Source organism: Globicephala melas, chromosome 3 (genome assembly GCF_963455315.2).
Source record: "Globicephala melas chromosome 3, mGloMel1.2, whole genome shotgun sequence".
Classification (NCBI taxonomy): Eukaryota; Metazoa; Chordata; class Mammalia; order Artiodactyla; family Delphinidae; genus Globicephala; species Globicephala melas.
The window spans coordinates 52864069-52885681 of NC_083316.1; the positions used below are offsets into that span (position 1 = coordinate 52864069).

Genomic DNA, 21613 nt, shown 5'->3' on the forward strand with positions numbered 1-21613 from the left:
TGGTGCGGGGTACATGGGTTCGTGCCCCGGTCCGGGAGGATCCCGTGTGCCGCGGAGCGGCTGGGCCCGTGAGCCGTGGGCGCTGAGCCTGCGCGTCCGGAGCCTGTGCTCCACGGCGGGAGAGGCCACGGCAGTGAGATGCCTTTGTACCGACAGAAAAACAAACAGTTTTTCTCTCTCCCAGTTTTCTCTCTCCGTTCCTCTTTCTCTCTGTCTCTCCCCCTTACTTCTTGTGTTCTAGGGTGATTCTATAAATAATGGACTTCTGTTATTCCTGATTGAAAAAAATGAGTTTATTGAATCCATATCTCAAAAATTTGTTCTTAAAATTTTATTTAGAGTAGAAAACTGATGGCAGGTTTTTTTTTTAAACATTTTATCAAGGGGTTAAATTTTTTTAAGGAACATAATCATTTTCCTTCTTTTCTCCCCAGTTTTTTCCTAGTACTTCCCTGAAGATCTGTTTAATGCTGATAGGATAGACCGAGGCCTGGGTATGGCAGGGTGTGGTTTTCCTCTCCTTCATGCGTTGTGTACTTGTAGGTTCTGAAAAGCTGATTCCAAGCTTGTCTTCTCAGTTTTGTATATGTATCGTCTCTAAGAGAGACGTGGTTTTAGATCCCTGTGACCCTTCAGCATAAACGAGAAAGCCACGAAAGTTGAATTGATTGTATTACAGTTAAGAATATGAAACATGAGTTTAAACATGAGTTTAAATAATTGGAAATTAGTATCAACTATTTATTAAATCCCACCTATAGTGCTCTTTGAGTTATTGGGGAAGGGGAGGTAAGATCGGGGAAGGCAAGGAAGATGGTGGCTGCCATTTCCTGCCACACTGGAACCCATGTAGGAAGTTGGACATAGGTAGCCGGCTCTCGTGGTGACATTTTCTTATATACAATCCAGCTGCAGTGCAGCTGCACAGAGGTGCACGTGGGTGCTAACTGCGCATGTACTGGAATCAGTACATTGGACCACACATAAGTCCTCTGGAAAACAGTGATTGGGGGGGATGCAGATCCGAAGGAGAATGGAATACCTGAGTTACACTGAATGGGGTTTAAAGATGGGAAAACAAGTAACTTGTCTGGGTGGGCATAGCGTCGCGACAACTCCTGTACTGAGTTTTCGAGGTGTAATGAGAAGGGCCTGAAGTGGGGATCTGAGGCCCAGATTCTTGTCCCAAGTCAACCGCTAAGTAGCTATGCCTTCATTTCTGGTTCTCAGTTTCCTCATTTGTAAAATGAGTGAGTTGGACCGGATACTCTCAAGGTCCCTTTGACCTTGCATAGTGAATACTTCTAACTACCAAGATGAGGGATGGGGGAGTCTTTGCAGAGGCTGGTTTTCCTTCCTTTTCTCCCTTTACACTTATATCCTTTCTCCACTGTTGAGCAAGGAAGCCCACCTTCTCCCTTGGAGGAGCCTGGTAGTGACGTCCTGTCCTCTGAAACTGAGCACACCAGGCCATCCATCTCTTGTTTAAAACTCATTTTCAGGGCTTCCCTGGTGGCGTGGTGGTTGAGAGTCCATCTGCCAGTGCAGGGTACATGGGTTCGAGCCCTGGTCTGGGAGGATCCCACATGCCGTGGAGCAGCTGAGCCCGTGTGCACAACTGCTGAGGCCCGCGTGCCTGGAGCCTGTGCTCCACTACAAGAGAGGCCACCGCAGTGAGAAGCCCGAGCATCACAACGAAGACAACAGCAACTAGAGAAAAGTCCACAAGCAGCAACGAGGACCCAACGCAGCCAAAAATAAATAAAATTTAAAAGAAAAAGCATACATTAAAAAAAAATAAAACTCATTTTCAGGGGCTAATCAAAGATCAGGAATGTAGACTTTTTTTTTTTTTAGCTTCCTGGATGGAAACTGAAAATGAAGCTGACTTTTTGTCATCTCCGCAGGAAAAAGGAGTAGGCAAAGAAATGCAAATGCCACCAACCAGGATGTTTAAAGATTGGTAAAAATTAGTGTTTCTGATGTATTAATGACTCTGGTGGTGGTAGCCTGCATTTGTCATTGTCATGTTCCATTGTCATTCAAGTACTTAATCAATGCATATTGTCAGGGCTAAATTTATTTTCTTGTGTCTGCCTAGCCAGATCATTTCTCTGTTTTTTGACAGTACTGTCTCAGTCCCCTGCATCCCAACAGGGCCTGAAGGGAGAGCTGAAAGTAAGTCCCCTCCTTGCTTTTTTTTTTTTTTTTTTTCCTTCGTTGCGGAGCACAGGCTCCAGACACGCAGACTCAGTGGCCATGGCTCACGGACCGAGCCGCTCCGTGGCATGTGGGATCTTCCCGGACCGGGGCACGAACCTGTGTCCCCTGCATTGGCAGGCGGACCCTCAACCACTGCGCCACCAGGGAAGCCCCCCACTCCTTGCTTTTTAACTCCTTGTTGACTTGATCCCTGGTGGGTAAAACCTTTGAAAAGAGAGAATGGTACCATTTAAACATCTGTTTCCCTTTTTCTGAATAAGAATACAGGTGGAGTCATGACTACTGTGTAAATTATTAACACTGCACCAAGTTAGACTTGAGTAAGAATTTTGCTTAAGGTACCTTAGTTCCCAGTTTCCAAGTCCCTGTAAAGGAGAGGCATGTATGTATGTAAAGTGTATACATGGACTTTGATTATGTGTTCACATGTATGCATGCACACACAGCCTTGCACCCTCAGTTTTTATTTAGTGTTCCGTAATGTAGGAGGTGCCCGCATTTTTGCCCTAAATGACTCTAGACGACAGTGAGAATTAGATATGTCATTGCCCTTTTATTAAAACCTCCAAAAGAAATTTCTCTGAGCTCAAAATGAGGAAAAAGAGGTTGTGTGGTCTGACAAATTTGAATTCTTTCTTTTATTAAGTAATGAGAGCTGGGTATCCCACTGTGTTTCTGTCTTTGCTTTGTTTGCTAGGAGTCTCAGTGCAAAGCATTTTTGTTGTTGTTTTGTTTTTACTCCATTTTACTAGCTTTTTTGGCTGCACTGGTATATATAAATAATATAAAAATGATGGTAGATGATACATGCGCAAACCCAGAGCAATGAGGCCCCCATGTTCGGTGTACGGAACAACGAGATGAAGCTCGTGGTTCTTTGCTACATTCACATTCCATCTCAAACCCCTTCACATCACTTCCACAGCTATACGTTCACTCTCTCCTTCCTGCTACCATCTTACATTGTCCTCTTCTTCCAGGATGGATCACTTTTAACTTCCTATTATTTGTGGACTTATAATCCCTTTTACTACTTTATCAATTCCTTGAGGACCTTTTCCTTGAACCCTCAAAGCAAAGCCTCCTGCATTGCCAATCCTAAGTGCTCAGTGAATTGGGTCGCCAGATAAAATACATGGCACTAAGTTCAATGTTAATTCCAGAGAGACTGGTAATAATATTTGTAGCATTGATGTGTAGAATGTAGTATTTGTGGTATACATAATCCAGTTTATTTGCATTCCAGTTTATTTAGGCATCCTGTAGTTCTATGAAATCTGGCAACTCTATCAGTAGCTACAGGAAGGGTTCTGAACTGAGGCTTTATCAGACATGTTGTCTCATAAGTACATGCATGGCACGAGGGGCAAGATGCTAGGGGTGTTACACACAGACATTAGTACACTATCCTTTCTCATGCTCCCCGCCCTCCGCCCCTTTACCTGCAGTCACCTTGGAGACAGGACCAGCTTTGTGGACAACCATAAGCAGATCTGACATATGATACTCTTTGGTGTGTGTTAAGTCTGTGTGTATATGCCCACTGCCATTCTTTCAACGGTTATAGTGCTCTCGGTGGATTTAAATAGTAGGAGATTAAATGCATTTAATGAATGGCTAGAAGAAAATGATCAGGCTCTCGATCTTGAGAGATGACTATTTGGAAGATGATTGGAACAACCCAATAGCTACCTGCCCCCTAGCTGAGGTCCAGAGCACACTGATTTCCTCATAAGCATGACTGAAGTCCCTAAAAAGGAATGTTAAGTAGCCTAGTGATACTGTTACTTTAAGACATGAGGCACTGATCCTGGAGTTCAAGGCTACTTAATGTCGTCTGAACTTTCAGAAGTCAGGGGCTACATAAGAGACCAGAAATGGCAAGGTTGAATTCCAACCCTACACTGGTCATTAATTTCCAAGCAGTGCTTGAGGCAATCATGATGCTAATCTTGGCTTAAAATTTTCTCTTCTTAAAAACAAGGGCAATGTTATGTTTTGCAAGGCACTTAGTGATTTGTTAGAACTTAATTCAAGGCACAGGGTTATAGTTTGGATAACAGTGGTTCCTAGATCCTATTGCTTTTAAACCAGGTAGAGTGGACATTAACTTTCCTAGTAAGGGTTATACAGTCCTTGATTGAGATCTCCCACCCCAGAAATAGGGCATTTTAATAGATTGCCATTTGGAGGTGCTGGAGGAGATCTACTGTGCAGTATTTTGGGGAAAAAAATTGTATAGGTTTGTTCTAGATTTCCTGTTTATTCATTAATCAGTATCAACAAAGATTTCTTAAGACAAAAATAATACGTTCTTTAGGGGGCAAACATAGACATTACGGAAGAAGAATTTGGAATCTGTTTGGAACAAAAGCTTACATGAAACTAGGAACTATTCCAAAGAGATATATATGGAAATACACCGTTAAGTGAATTAGATTGTACATAGACGTTTCCTTGTAATAAAGCTAGAGAACTTGTTAGGAAATTTGGACTTGTCTGGAAATTTCTGCTTCGACTGTCATATGGAGTCTATTTTATGCCCCTGTGGCTGCCTTTGTTCTTTTTGTTTCTCTTGGAAAGCTCCTGATCCCCAGTTCTTCCTTGGCCTCTGTCCTAACTGTTTAGATGTAGGGCAGTTGTCAGAAATGTTTAGCATCTCAGGATGCCAGTGACATTTGGGTGTGTCAATCAAAGCATCTTAGTGGGCAAAAGAATGTTACTGAGTAGGATTCATAATTTCTTCAAAAAGTAAGATACTAAGTGCAAATTGTCCTCACATGTACTCAGGTTAAACAGTTGGCCTTGGATGTACACAGTGTTTTGTGGCAGTGTCAGACTCTTTTGGAGATGGGTTTTAGAAGAGAAATCAAAGCCAGGAGAAGTGATACGATGTTCTTGTATCAAGTTTAAGGCCGCTGAGCCTTTTTTCAGTATTGCTATGGTTACAAAACAAACAACTGAACCACATTTGAACATTCTAGGCAATGGGGAACTAAACAAAAATGAAAACATCCGAACCCTGGGAGAAATATAAATGAGAGACAGAGTGGAGAGTTAATAGGCACAGGCATAAGTATATGATCCTGTAAACTGTCAGTAGCTTCTGTTTACGGGCTGTGATGTGGGGCTACAAAGACAGATGAGATACGGTCCCAGCTGACACTGAGTTTGCAATGTAGAAAAGCATGTTATGTACAGAAACAGATGGCACCCTAGACGCAGGCAGCCCCATAGAAGCAGGTGATTAATGGGGGGGAAGGTAAGGCTAGTAACGCCCCTGGTTGTAGATTCAATGCCAATGATGCCAAAATGGGTAAAGCATCCCGGAAGGGACCTGAGCCACCATGGAACACACACTGTGTGTTCAACGCGGTGCTGGGCACTTGGTATGTGTTACCTATGATCATCATCACTGGAGGTCTAGACATAGAAGCTCAGGGAGGGAAAGTAATTTATCAAGGGTTTCGCAGCTAATAGATGGTGAAACCAGGGTGCAGATCCCTGTCTGACTGGTTTCCCAGTCTGTGCTCTTGAGTCCACTTGGTGAATGGAATGAGAGCCTCTTACTCCGAAGGGCCCTGAGCTGGAGAGTGTTTGATCCAGCCTGAGAATGATATCGAGGAGGAGTGCTGTTGCCAGGAAGAGTTGTTTAGCAATGGAAAGTAGAGGGGATAATAAGTCATTGTTTATTGTGGGCCTTCTATTTGCCAGATGGTATGACAAGCTCTCTGTGTACATCCTAAATTGTCCTCACCGTCGCCCCAGGAGGTTGATCAATCATGTCCATTTTTTTTCTCTTTTTTTTTTTTTTTTTTTTTGCGGTACGCGGGCCTCTCACTGTTGTGGCCTCTCCCGTTGCGGAGCACAGGCTCCGGACGCGCAGGCTCAGCGGCCACGGCTCACGGGCCCAGCCGCTCCGCGGCATGTGGGATCTTCCCAGACCGGGGCACGAACCCGTGTCCCCTGCATCAGCAGGCGGACTCTCAACCACTGCGCCACCAGGGAAGCCCAATCATGTCCATTTTTACAGAACATTTATGGGAAACTGAGACTTAAGAGGTTAACGAGGTCACAGAGCCACTACATGGTAGTTGTCAGGCTTTGAATTTTAGATTAGAGTCTCGTGACCAGGGCCAAATAGTAATGGATTTGAATTCAGCAGTTTCACTTCAGGAGTTTAAAAACTGAACGTACGGTTGACCCTTGAACAACCCTTGAACAAGGTGGTTGGGGAGGCCAACCCTCTGTGAAGTCAAAAATCTGCAAACAACTTAAAGCCTACCCTCCCTACCCATGGTTCCTCCACATCCGTGGTTCCATATCTGTGGATTCAACCCTTCCACATCGTGTAGTACTGGCGTGTTGATCATTGAAAAAAATCCACAAATAAGTGGACCTGCGCAGTTCAAGCCTGTGTTGTTCAAGGGTCAGCTGTGTTTCCAGGATCCACAGGGGGCAGCCAACATGTTAGGATAGAATGACGTTTGGGGAATAAATAAATAAAAACAAAACAAACAAACAAAAAAGAATGACATTTTGGAAAGGGTTGGACTAACTGGGTTGAGCAGCCAGATTATGACAGGGGAGGAGGAGATGACTCCTCGCTTGATGATTATTTTGAAGAGAGCAAGATACTGGTCCTCCGGGAGGGTTTAGAAAGGGGTAGAGAATGCAGATGGGGGTGAGGAAGGAGACAGAGGAAGAGAGCACAGGGCACTGACAGGTAGTTTAACAGCTGCTCCACATATCCGCAAAATGACTGAGAAAAAATGGTTCTATTTATCTGCCGTTTCCTTCCATATATCTTCCCAACAGCATTCATCAATATCTGTCATTTCCCGGGGGCTTTAGACATGTCTAGCAATTCTTTCTGCTGAATTATATTTCAATACAAGGATGGAGGGAGGCGAGATTGCACATGTTCGCTCTGACCTGTGCCTGGCGTCGCGTAGACACCGTCCCCACCCAGCTCCCTGGTACCCTCACTCACACATCCTGCTTGGTGTCAGATTCTTGTTACCGTGTTCTCATTAGAGTAGCTCTACTTAATACTTCCTTAAAAATCAATTTTAAGTTGTCACATTAGCCTTTGGTCTGTACAGCTAGAGCTTAGAGCCAAACCATTCTGTACGTTTTGATGAGAATTTTAAATCCATACAGTCACCCCTTGAAGGGAGACTACCTTGGTGGTCTAGGTGCAAGAGGGACTTGCTGGCGAGGGCTGGGTCTCATAGCTGAATGGGAGAAGTTGCTGGGTGTAGGTGTACCGAAAGGCAGCAGTGCATGTACCGAAAATAATAGGAACACTGAAGCTTACTAAGCTCTGTTTCGTGTATTAACTCATATGATCCTATTATCTTCCCTTATTAGAATTTGGTAATCTTGGTAGGTGAGAAGAAATACTTCTTCTTTAAGAACAAGTTAAGGGAAAAGAAAAGAGAGGCCAAATATATTTCTCTGTAAGTGTAGATTTGAATTGTTTCCATTTAAAAATAGACAGCGTGTTGGCATTTCTTACCCTTTTGTCATTCTATGGCAAGGGCAACAGGGTGGTTCTCTGTAATTGAGGGTAAAGAGACCACTATCCCGTTGAATCATCTTGGCGCATTTCACTCTGAATGTTACTTTTTTTTTTTTTTTTTTTTTTTTGCGGTACGCGGTCGTCTCACTGTTGCAGCCGCTCCAGTTGAGGAGCACAGGCTCTGGACGCGCAGGCTCAGCGGCCATGGCTCACGGGCGTAGCCGCTCCACGGCATGTGGGATCTTCCCGGACCGGGGCACGAACCCGCGTCCCCTGCATCGGCAGGCGAACTCTCAACCACTGCGCCACCAGGGAAGCCCTGAATGTTACTTTTGATTTAAAGCTGCAGTTGGCAGTGGCAGCGGCAGCTTGAGATGCCACTCCATGGCCTTGCGGTCTGTCCAGCGGCTTTGATTTCTGCGTGGTAGACATGTTTGTTCTGGTATTTTTCCGCAGTCCCTAGCTCTCTCACGGTATGGAATTGGGCTTTAGAGACTTCGTGAAATAATTGTCATGGACCCAGTCAGTCTGGGATTGCCCTAAACTGTTAGCATCTGCTGTTTGCTCTGCTTGCTACAAGCTTCCTTTTGAAGCATCCCCCTAACTTTGTCCCACCCTTTCAAGCATCTTCCTAACTTTGTCCTCAGGCCCTTGTGGTTAGTAATATTGCCTTGCCATTCTATGTTAAATATAGAATGCTGCTGCTAATATTCTAAGAAGTGAAATTGGGTATCTCTGGTGGAGTTGAGTCTAGCAGCAAAACAGTTTAGAGACTGCTGCACTGGGCGATTAATTTGATTCAGACCTTGATACCCCATTGGTGTCACTGTGCTCTGACAGCCAGCCTCCCTAAAGGCATGTGTCCTCTCTCCATTCATCTTTCAGTTTCCTTGTCAGTTGGAGATCCCTGGCTAGTAGGCAGTGATGCCTTCAAGGACATGGGGTCAAGCCTACGCTTTGGACTTTTTTTGTGTGAGTCAACACACACCACGTTTTCTTTTAAGGCTAGAATAGCAGCTCAATATAAGAGTCAGTGAACTTCAGCTCTCCCTGGTCACAAATCTGTTGGTTTCTCAAATTATATTTACTTATGCCATTAAGAAGAATGATCTAGCAGCATTGTCGATGCTGTCTAGGTATAGTTATTCTTTTGCAGTGGGGACAAGAAATTGGAAGTCAGTCACCCATGTGAGAGGGAAGATGAAAGGGACCGTGTCTCTGTGTTGCAGTAGCACAGTTGAAGATGAATAAAGGGAGGCTGTAATTGCCTGTGAGCACGACAGTCCCTATGATGAGGGAACCGATGTTTAGAGTTGAGCGATGGGGCATGAAAGAGGAATATCTTCATGATGATGGAGTACACTGTAGGGTGAAGGCTGCTGACTCATGGATTCTGCCTGGATTCTGCCAGTGACTTATCACGGTCTTTAAGCTTTCTCCATTTTGAAAGTTTGGAGGGGTCTTGAAAAACTCAGTTTCTCTGACTTGTGAATGATTTGGAGGGCTTGAGTATGATTTGAGTATAATTTGTGAAAGCAGGTGCTGGTGTAGTTCACTGTGGATACCTCCTTTGGACAACAAAAAGGACTCCCTCATTTTTTCCTATAGAAGGTATGGTGGTTTGGGCTAAGCAAGGGAGGATATGTGTGTGTGTGTGTATGAAAATATACATGACAAAATTGACTATTTTAACCATTTGTACTTTATTGTATTTTAAGTATACAATTCAGTGGCATTAAGTACGTTCGTATTGTTGTGCAACCATCACCATTATCCACCTCCAGAACTTTTTCATCATCTCAAACTGAAGCTCTGTACCCATTAAACAATAACGCCTCATTCCCCCCTCTCCCCAGCCCTCCAGTAACCACTGTTAAACTTTCTATCTCAATGAATTTGACTATTCCAGGAACCTCATATAAGTGGAATCATATGACATGTGTTCTTTTGTGTCTGGCTTATTTCACTTAGTACTTCTTCAGGGTTCGTCTGTGTGTCAATTTCCTTCCTTTCAAAGGCTGAATCATATTCCATTGGTTTGTATACGCCGCATTTTGTTTATGTATTCATCAGTGGACAGTAGGGTTGTTTTCACCTTTGGACTATTGTGAATAATGCTGCTATGAACACGGGTGTACAAATACCTGTTCGAGTCCCTGCTTCCACTTTTTTTGTGTATATACCCCGAAGTGGAATTAAGCACTCCCTTAAGCACTTAAGGGAGGTTTTAGTAGGCAGTGGGGAAGGTAAAGTGGTGGGAATGGCCCTCCTCCCACTTTAGTGGTGGATGTGAACTTTCTGGGGGCTGCTGTGAGAGCTTCAGTAGATGCTCAGGTCAGCAGCAGCCTGGTAGCCCAAAGGTAAAGCTAACAGATGAGAGATGTGAGCATGCGGCCCCGTCTGCTTGCTCGTGCCACCAGCACAGTGCCAGCTGCCCATTGTTCTTTCTGTCCCTAGCCCCTTGCCTCTGTGATGCCGGCACCTTCTATTTGCCTCCCTCCTGTGGGCCCCCCTCGCTCACCAAAACCCTTGAGAGCAACACGTGGACCACCTCAGCTACCCTTTCTTCCTGGTGGCGACCTTAGAGGGATAAACAAGCTTTCCCAGAGTTCTTATGTATAACTGAGCACCAGAAACCCTTTCTCAAGACTGCTTTGTTATGTAGTTCCTGAGTCTTCTGTTGTCTTTGATGTCCTGTTTGTAGTCAAGAGAGGTAACCCAGGGCTTCCCTGGTGGCCCAGTGGTTGAGAATCTGCCTGCCGATGCAGGGGACATGGGTTCGAGCCCTGGTCTGGGAGGATCCCACATGCCGTGGAGCAACTGGGCCCGTGAGCCACAACGAATGAGCCTGCACGTCTGGAGCCTGTGCTCCGCAACAAGAGGGGCCGCGCTAGTGAAAGGCCCATGCACCGTGATGAAGAGTGGCCCCTGCTTGCCACAACTAGAGAAAGCCCTCGCACAGAAACTGAAGACCCAACACAGCCATAAATAATAAAATAAATAAAGAAATAAAAATGTTAAGTGGAAAAACAGTAAAAAAAAAAAAAAAAAAAGTGAGGTAGCCCAAAATGTGAGACCATGGACTGACTGCTCAATCTATATTGCATTTCAGGTGATATGGAACTTTTTTACTAGAAGCTTTTAAATCTAGGCAGGAACCATTACTCTCCAATGACAAAGTAGGTCTCCAGAGGCTATATTTAATTTCTGCTGAAACTATTTCTGACCTGATATTTTCGTACTTCAGAGGGATACTTTAAGCTTCCGGGGGCTTTGAAAGCATGTATCTCACATTTGAAGACCTCTTTATGGAGGTCTTGCTTCTTGTTATTTTGAAATTCAGGATGAAAACAAAGGAAAACCCATTCCAGGAAAAAGACCATATGTACCCTAGGTAGACCTAGTCACAGTCTGAGTCTTAGTAATCTACTTATTGTCATATAAAAATGGCTGGAGATATTTCTACTTATTCTGTTAAGTAGAGGCCCTGTGACCAGAGGAGAAACAATAACCAGTATAAAAAGCCCATTCCAATAACCCATAGCTCTGTGGTTGAAGCTTGACAAATTCTTGTTTCACTCTGGCCAACAGATTTCAGCTTTCATATGAACCTCTATTTATTGCCTTTAAATTTCTAGTTATGTCAGTAGACAGTATCTAATAAATGTTTTAATAGGCATATTGGAATTTTAGCAATGTGTTTCCGAAGAACACAGAGCTGATCAAAGTTCCAGTTGTAACAAAAAGCTCGATGTGGTATTAAAATAGAGCAGCCAGATTGCTAGGCAAGCTCACCTCTCCTACAACAAAGAGGGAATGGTATTGTCCATTAATTTCCACCCTGTGCAGCTGAATAATGCAGTTGACAGATGCTAATTTTCTCAAATTGTAGGCAGCAAATGATGCATGAATATAGCAGCAACACACTTTTTAGAGGCTCTTGGTAGTCATCAGAAAGTGAATTTGTGTAAAGTTTGATGTAATCACTACCAACTATGGCACAATGCTAATGCCTTCTAATGACTGCCTTAAATCCATCTGTTGTCCTCTTTTCCCTGTTAACACTAATGGGGGTCCAGGCAGGAATAAAACATCCCATGTGTTGTGCTAACAGACCCTCTAATTTGTAACATTCATGATTCCTACAGACGAGACTTGTGCAAGAATAACGACATCTAAAATCTAACCCAGGACAGGACGATAAACATTTCGTTACATATGTATATAAACGCTTCCTAATTTTATTATTTGTTCCAAATAACAGAATTTTATTTCTTGCTCACCTTGTCATCTCTCACGTGTTGCATATTTCTTTGTGTTTCTTATTTGTTTAAGTTCATATGTATTGAATGCCCATTGTATGATGTATTTTCTTTTTTAATCTTAGAACCTCTCCGTAAGTTTACCCCTACTCTACAGCTGAGGAACACGAGGCTTGAAGTTCATGAATAAGTGATGGAATCAGTTTGGGGGGTCAGAATAGGCACTCAGCAATATGACTCTGTGTCACCCCTAACTAGAGCAATTACTTTTACCATTATTGGCAAGGAGCTTTATGTCTTGTATGAAGGTTTGAAGACATATAAGTATATGGGCTAAGTTCAAAAGTTAGTTCAGACTTAGTTCAAAAACTGATCTGTTAATGAACATGAGTTAGGGTCTATTGAAGTAACAAAAAAATGGAAGGCTGACCAAGTCTCACCTTGACCAAACCCTCGCCAGGCTCCTCAGAGCCCTCTCTCTCAATTAGGCCCCCCAACCTTGGCCTACAGAGACTCGAAGAACACTAACAGTCTCTAACAGCTCAAGGCCACATCCTTAGGATGACCCTAATGCCTTAAAGTGCCTGCCTCAGAAAACTCCAGGCTACCAAAAAATTTTACTATTTGTTCATGCCAACAGATAGGGCCTCTGTCTCCCAGTCTCTGTGGAAAGGTAGAATCCAAACGTCGGTCCTTGCCAGCTAGCAGACAGAGCTGGCCTGATCGCAGTTACACTGACTAACCCTTCCTGTTTTTCACTTCCCTGGCTCGACCCAGCCCTCGCTTGCTGCCTGCCCTACTCCCTCATTCTCCTGTTAAAACACCCAGTTACTTCTGTACCAATCGAAGATGAACAGAGTCCATGCTGGACTCTTTCTCCCTATTGCAGTGGTTATTACTGATTAAAATCCGTCCTTACCGCTTTAAGTAGTGTCTGACTTTGTTTATCTTCGACCAGGCACACCTATGGTCTTGTTACCGAGATTAGACTTACACATGAGATAGCAACAAATAAAACGTATGTGGCCTTGAGAGAGTAGCATTGACATATATACACTACCGAATGTAAAATAGATAGCTAGTGGGAAGCATCCGCATAGCCCAGGGAGATCAGCTCGGTGCTCTGTGACCGCCTAGAGGGGTGGGATAGGGAGGGTGGGAGAGAGACGCAAGAGGGAGGGGATATGGGGATATATGCTGATTCACTTTGTTATACAACAGAAACTAACACAACATTGTAAAGCAATTATACTCCAGTAAAGATGTTTAAAAAAAACCAAAAATGTATGTGGCCGAGTTAGACTGAGTGATTTCAGAGAAGACAGCATACTTTTCCCATTGGCCATGGTCTCGGCTTGCTTGAAAGTGCTCTGTGAGATCTAACAAAACTGAAAGGTTCAAAGTGTGGTTTGGCGCTTATGGAGAGAAGAGAAGGGACGTGGCTCTGGTTCCTTGAGTCCCCTCCCCCAGTGCTTGTTCTGGATCTGTCCAGTGTCTGGCTTCCTACTTGAAGCATGCCCTGGCTTATCGAGCAACGATGCTAGCATACACAGGGATCGCCTGCACTGAGGATTTATTCAGGGCTGTCCCTGCTTTTGTTCTGCCCTCCCACTGGCTTCAGAAAGGGGGCATCTACCAGTCACAGCTGTTGTGACTTTTATCTTGGGACCAGGATGAGGATTCTCGTGGTTCCCTTTTGCTCCCATTCTCCGTGGAACCTCTTCCCTGGTTCCGTGCTTCTCCAGCCCAGACCCCTCCCTGATGTGGCCTGAGGAGCTACCTTTTTTTTTTTTTTTTTTTTTTTGCGGTACGTGGGCCTCTCACTGTTGTGGCCTCTCCCGTTGCGAAGCACAGGCTCCAGACACGCAGGCTCAGCAGCCATGGCTCACGGGCCCAGCTGCTCCGCGGCATGTGGGATCTTCCCGGACCGGGGCACGAACCCGTGTCCCCTGCATCGGCAGGCGGACTCTCAACCACTGCGCCACCAGGGAAGCCCGGAGCGACCATTTTGAGGAGTGGAGGGAACGTGCTCCTGGCTAGTTTGCCATGTTAGATTATGCAGCACATTTTTTTGATAGGAATCATTAAAAGCAATATTATATAATATCACATACAGAAATTAATGCAGAATAATTTAGTCCCAACCTCAAATACCTGCCAGCCAGCTTTATCAAAGCTTAATATTTGCCACATACTTCAGATATATTAAAAAAATTAATACTGAATTTATTAAAACTATAAGTGAAGGGACTTCCCTGGTGGCACAGTAGTTAAGAATCCACCTGCCAGTGCAGGGGACACAGGTTCAATCCCTGGTTCGGGAAGATCCCACATGCTGTGGAGCAACTAAGCCTGTGCACCACAACTACTGAGCCCGCGCTCTAGAGCCCGCGAGCCACAACTACTGAAGCCCGTGTGCCACAACTACTGAAGCCCGCACGCCTAGAGCCCGTGCTCTGCAACAAGGGAAGCCACCGCAATAAGAAGCCCGCCCACCGCAATGAAGAGTAGCCCCCACTCGCCGCAACTAGAGAAAGCAACAAAGACCCAACGCAGCCAAAAATAAATAAATAAATAAATAAAAATTTAAAAAAACTACAAGTGAAAACGTAATACTATAAACTTTTATGTTCAACTAATAGATCCCATTATTTCCTGTAGATAACTTTTTAAACAATAAAATATTACAGCAATACTCCTCCCTGGACCTATTCCCCATTTTCCCTGCTAGAGATAACGACAATTCTGAATTTGCTATTTCCTTCCCACAGAGAAATACTAGTCTTTATTTAATTCCTAGTCATTATTTTTTTCTTTCTTTCTTTTGTGATCTGGTCTAAGAACCCATTACCATGTCTTATATCATTGCTGTGGTGGTGGTGGTGGTCGGGATGCATCGATGGAACTGTAAAGTTCTCAGGATAACGTGAAGAGTCATAGTGTATTGACTGCTTTCCATGTCCCAGGTTGAGTGCCTTAAGTGCATTATATCATTTAATCCTATCTGCTACCATTTCCTATCTTTTCAGACAATTTTCTGAAAATAATTTTTATTTGAAAAATTATTTTTCAAATAGTATGCAAAATACATATTATTTACTTTAAAATATAGAATTATCCTGTCTTATAACTTGTTTTTTCACCTAAGCATATGTGATGAATATTTTCCTGTGGTGGGATCTGGGTTTCAGAGTAAGAATCCTGGTTTTACCCACTTATTAGCTGTGTGCCCTTGTCTAATTATGTAACCTCTCTGGACTTTAACGTGGAGGTAATATTACTTAGCACCCAAAAGCGTGGTTAAGATGTTGCAGTGCCTGGCATATAGTAAGTCCTCGATGTATTTTAGCTATTATAGTATACTACAAATGAAATTTAAGAAAATCATCTGTTCAGTTTTATTGTTCCTGTTTAGACTTGATCAGGTATTAATCAAATAGTGTACTTTAACTGCATGTCAGTCAACAAACATTTTTTGAGCACTTACTAAGTTACAGGCACTATGCCACATCCTAGGGATACAGAAATAAATACCTATTTTTTCAGCTCTGGGGGATTATAGGGTTATAGTCTAATGATTATTTTCTACTAAAAGAATAAAAAAAGTGACTTACAGAATTCTTTAATGAATTAAAATGTTAGCCCTTCAAATTTTTCCATGATTATATTAAATTCTAGTGTTTTTGTTTCTACACCAAGTTTTCTTTAAAACAAAGCATCTGGGGCAGAACATTGGTCAGGCCAGAGTAGATTCATTCCATCATGTAAATCTTGACATCATGTAGCTTCTATACCTCCTATCAGGCCTTTTCTGAAACATGAACCAAAAATTATATAAAATATAAAATATAGAGAAAGACACAGGAGGGACCGGGGTGGAGGTGGGGAAAACCCTATTGATTCTGATGACTGGAGTTTGGTATATTTTTAACAAGTAATGTTTTTCAAATAGTGGGAGTTATTTCTATGTTAAAGAAATCATTTATTCATGTACTACTGATGTTGGCATTCCTAAATGCAGTCTGTGGTTTTCCTGTCCTTCTTTATTAATGTCCTGCTTTGGGGTCTAAAGGGGGCCGATTTACCAAAACACCTGTTAGTCCAGCTTTTAATTAATGTTTCAAAATAAGGCAAAGAAAAGAATTTTTAAAATTCTAGACTTTAAATGTAATACATCCTGCACATAAAAATATATATGAGTGGTTCAAGATGGTGACTGGAACCACAGAGGGTCATTATATTTGAATTTTCAGTGATAGCATTTATGCTTCAATTAATTGGTATTTGCTGTATTTATTTGCTAGGAAAATATCACAATCTATTATGTGGGGTTGTGGTGGGCAGGTGACAAAAGTAAGTATGATCCCATTTTTGCAAGAAAATACAGGTTACAGAAAGAAAGTCTGGCAGAAAAATTACTGAAATGTTGATAGTAGTTTTCCCTGGTATGATTATAGGTGATCTTTAAATATATATATATTTACATTTACTACTTGAGAGTGAAGAGAAACCAAAACCAAGCAAAAAAAAAAGATACTTGTCATTTTTACTGCTGTTATGGCTAAATAGCTAACATGTACTGAGTGCTTCACTTAAAAAACCCGCTAATCTCCTCAACAACTTGACATAGTCAATCGTATGGTCTCCATTTTAGAGATGGAAAAACCAAGGCCAAGAGAGGTTGACTCACTTCGTTCCCCATAGCACTGAGCTATAGGTCAAGATCTCAAAAGTATATCTAGTTTTCTCTAGAGTCTGTGCTTTTACTATATAATAAGAGAGTAAAAGGACAATTTTGGCAAAATAAAATACAAATTTTTGAAAGCACTTAGAGTGTTAGACCTCTTTTTTTTAAAAAAAGTATTTATTTGGTTGTGCCAGGTCTTAGTTGCAGCTTGTGGGCTCCTTAGTTGCGGTACTCAGGCTCCTTAGTTGTGGCATGCGAACTCTTAGTTGCACGTGAGATCTAGTTCCCTGACCAGGGATGGAACCTGGGCCCCCTGCACTGGGAGCATGGAGTCTTAACCACTGTGCCACCAGGGAAGTCCCAGCATTAGACCTCTTAACGTGGACAGTTGATGGGAGCTGACCCTAGCTCCTGTACTGCCGGTTAGCCTGTGGACTAATAGCAAACTAGTGTCAATGAAAAAATTAATCAGTTGATCTAAGAAAGAAATGGAAAACTTTATTCAAGCCAAATTAAGGACTATAACCCAGGAACAGCCTCTCAGAAAGCTCTGAGAACTGTTCTACCCATTAGAGGTCAAAGCACAGTTATGTAGATTTCTAGAGACAGAGGTCTGTACATTAAATGATATAGATAGTTTGCATAATCCAGATCAGCAAGGACAAGGTGAGTAGTGGGTCATGGGTCATTGCAGCCCCTTACAAGATTCAGAAGGAATGTTATCTTTTAAGGAGTTGTCTTGTTGGTGCTAGGAGAATGTTGCTGTTTATGGTTGAGCAGGTATTCCTGCTGATGGAGAGGTTTGGTTGATGCGTAATGCAGATATACAGTGCACAGTAGAGGGGGCAGAGGAGGCCAAAGGGCAGAGAAAACTTTTTATGTTTATGTTTTTCTTGTCTTGCCATAAAATATGAATTTTCACACTAGTTAATGTATTTCAGCAGTTGTTAACCAGTGGGTGCTTGTTAAGTGCATGCCTGAGGAAAGAGAGGGGGGTTCTTTTACAAGGAACTGGGGAGAATCCAGGGCACGAATGTTACTTCTGCTCCAGGGCCACCAGCCACACGTGCTGCAGTCCCTCACGATTCCGGGAGGTACAAAGCCGGAGTCCCCACACGTGCAGCCCGTAGATGAGATTCCGATTCTATGGGTGGCCTGCCGTCTTTTCATTGTCTTCACGTGTTTTTGGGGAGAGACGTACCCATTTGTTCTTTCATCATTCAACAAATATTTAATGAGCACCTACTATGACCAGTCATTGTGCTACAGATAAAAATCAAACATGGTCTCTGCTTTTACTGAGCTTCATTACTGTGTGAATATTCATGTCCCTCCTAACTTAAGGACTTATGTGTGGATAACTAGTCTAATCCATGTACTAAAGAAGTAATACAGTGTGAGTTGGTTCAGCTGTTTGACTTTTAAAGATATACACGTATATATGAGAGTTCAAGGTTGATGGAAATTGCTCAGTGAACCTACACTAACATTAATGTCCTGATTTATGCAAATGGGTACCATCACATGTCCTGTGGACATGGTTGGATATACACCAGTTCTTCAGAGAGAGAAGCTGGGAGAAAGGGGCACCAGCCCCATTTCAACTTGAAAGACTTACAGCTCTTCCTTCTGTTGGTCATGATCTTTGTAGACACTTTTCTAGTTGATTGCTAGATCACTTTCCGTATTAGATATTTTAAAAGTACATTTGTAAATGCACATGTTTATATCTACGATGGTAAGAATGCTTTGCATACTTATATATATCCTCAGCACAGTAACAAGAAGCTACAGATGCTGGAGGTGAAGAGGTTTACCTGGGTTTATGTGGAAAATAGGGGTCAGAACTTGCAACTAGATCTCCCAACTTAATTAAAACAATTTGCTTCCGGTTGCTATATATCAGTGTAATTGCAACGTATGGCAGAAGTGGTATAGAAGAAGGATGCCATTTCTAGGGAAGCACTGCCATTCTGCCTGCTACTCATACTGTCTTCTCTTCAACTCCAACAGGGAGGTACCTCCTTCCAAACCCGGCGGCGGGGCAGGCCTGGGCAACCTCTGCAGAGACGTCCAACCTCGTGCGCATGCGCAGCCAGGTCCTGGGCCAGTCGGCGCCCTTGCTCACGGCCAGCCTGGTGAGTGTCCTCGGACTCTGTCTGCGGTGGGTTGGGTTTGCTCCATCTCACCACCAACCTAGGGACTGTTCTGAGTTTATTGTTCTAGATAGGAAGTTAAAGCTACCATTAACGTTAAGCACAGATTTGGCAACGTGAAATTCCTTGCTTTCAGCTTGGTAATTTTTTCCAAGTCCCCCCAACCTAAGTTGGAATATTTCTGTAAACTTAATGCTGTCTCAACTTTTCCCTCAAAAGAAATGAAAATGTTTCTAAGCTTTTTTTTTTACACTTGATCTTAGCCAAAAGGCCGAGAAGCGATCTAAGCTTTTTTTTTTTAACTTCTTATTTCAAAATAATTTCAAACTTATAGGAATTTGCAAGAATAAGACAAATACATACAACTCCAGTTGATCCTTTGCCTGGGTTCAAGTATTAACCTCCTGCCCTATTTGCTGTACTGTTTGCTTTCTGTGTGTGTGTGTGTGTGTGTGTGTGTGTGTGTGTGTGTGTGTATATATATGTATGTATATGTATATACACACACGTATACACACATGTAATTTTTTTGAACTCTTTGAGAGTAGGTTATCTATATCATGGCCTTTTGTTATCACAGTTATCAACTTCATTAAATTTATGCATGAAAGAAGTCTTTTATCTACTCTGCCATCTGTATTTTATTTTTATCATTTGGCCCAATAATGTCCCTTATAGTATTTTTCCTCCTCCAGTAGAGGATCTAGTCTAGGGTCATGGATGCCATTTAATTATCCTCTACTCTGGAACCACTCCACAGTGTTTCTTTGCCTTTTATGACATCGTCATTTTTGAAGACTATGCAACACTGCCACCTCATTTTTTAATGGAATATTTCTCATATTACAGTGTCTGGTATGTCTAATGTTTTCTCATGGTGGGCTGCGGGTTTTGCATTCCAGGCCAGAATGTGACATTGGTGATGTCGTGTCCCTTCAGGTCATGCCATGGGCAGGTGCATGATGTATGTCCATCTGCCCGTCATTATGATGCGAATTTTTTTCACCCAGTCAAGGGGTTGGCCGGTTTCTCCACTGTAGTTAGAACTTTTCTCTTAAATCGATAAGCCTTTGGGGGTGGGGGAGATACTTTGAGGCCATGCAAACATGTTTCTCCTCATCAGAAATCTCCTTTAGATTTCATATTCATTGGTGATTATTGCCTGGGTCCTTCTTTTCTAGAATCATTGAAAATGGTCATTATTCCATCTCTAGCACTCTCTCCACATCTACAGGTTGGCACATGGCATAAATATTTGTGCATTTATTAGCAGCATGGACTCTTACATTCCTTTTTTTAAAAGAAGTAACGTAGACTTTTATTTTTAACCATGATGCTTACTAGAATTTTGTTTTCCAGTGGGCCCGTTACTTTTCAGCTTTAACCTTTGGCAGAGCCTAGAAGTCTATACAGGTTACTTTTTTGTTTTTTTTAAATAAATTTATTTATTTAATTTATTTTTGGCGCGTTGGGTCTTCGTTGCTGCATGTAGACTTTCTCTAGTTGTGGTGAGCCGGGGCTACTCTTTGTTGCAGTGCGCGGGCTTCTCATTGCAGTGGCTTCTCTCGTTGCAGAGCACAGGCTCTAGGCATGCAGCCTTCAGTAGTTGTGGAACGCGGGCTCAGTAGTTGTGGCTCACGGGCTCTAGAGCGCGGGCTCAGTAGTTGTGGTGCACAGGCTTAGTTGCTCTGCAGCATGTGGGATTTTGATTTTCCCAGACCAGGGATCAAACCTGTGTCCCCTGCATTGGCAGGCGGATTCTTAAGCACTGCGCCACCAGGGAAGCCCCTATAGAGGTTACTTTTGCATCGGTGGTAGGGTTGTATGGTAATGGAATAGATTTTTAAATGTCTTTTACTGATGATGATACAAATAATATATGTCAGTGCATTATGGTGCCTTATAATTTTATGCATTGGTAGTAAATTATGTGGGATATTTGGGAATCATTCAATAATATAGAGAGATTTGATTTAGGTCTAACCTCTAATCCTGCTTTTTTCATTAAGTGCTGTATAAACTTGAGCAGTTGCTTAGTTTCTCAGATTTTATCAGCTCATCTGCAAACTGCAAGATGAAAAGACCTATTCCAGTCTCTGGAATTCAACCTTGGCATTCCCTGTTTCTAGTTTCAGAATTATAAAGATTCTGATACTGAGTAATTATCCCTAAAAAAGTTTCTTTGAGGATATTTTATGCCTTCAAAATTGACTGATCTTTAAACTAAAATTTATCTTTTCTTTCCCATGAAAATTTTGGGACTTATTTTTAAAGGTACAGTTAAAGTGACGCATTTTAGCATTTTCCTCCATCCCATCCTCAAGTTCAAAGTTACTTTTTCTTCTTGGGAAATTTTATTAAAAGCTTATTTTACTGTAAGCATCTACTTTTTAAGGAAAGAGGAAAATTCCTCACAATCAGTGATTTTTTTTTTTTTAACAGAAGTGCTTTGGGGGCTGGGGGCCACTGCAATGTTATTCTTAACACATAAATAGTAATCCTGTATGTTTATTGCCAGGTAAATCATTCTAATTAAAACAACATTGTTACAAAGTAATGTACCTAATACTGGTAGTTATGTGCTCAGATGTAGAAACTGATTGATTCATTGATAAAACACATGTCAGGTGACCTAAGATATTTGGGAATGCGATACAAAAATAAGGAGAACTACTAATAGAAAACATGAGAGTACCCCCTAAAATCGGTCCAGTGACATCAAAGAGTCACTTAACTTACCAGCTTATTTGCCGTGTGAGTT

At 42.4% G+C, this 21613-nt stretch overlaps 1 protein-coding gene across 7 annotated transcripts in view; it reads left to right on the top strand.

Moving 5' to 3' along the window:
* MAST4 (microtubule associated serine/threonine kinase family member 4) overlaps positions 1-21613 on the top strand; it is a 567949-nt gene that overhangs the window by 182572 nt on the left and 363764 nt on the right. For all 7 annotated transcript variants that reach the window (XM_060295831.1, XM_060295835.1, XM_060295832.1 and 4 more), the window contains exon 3: positions 18710-18834. In XM_060295831.1, coding sequence (XP_060151814.1) covers positions 18710-18834 — 125 coding nt within the window. The remainder of the gene's footprint in view (positions 1-18709; positions 18835-21613) is intronic.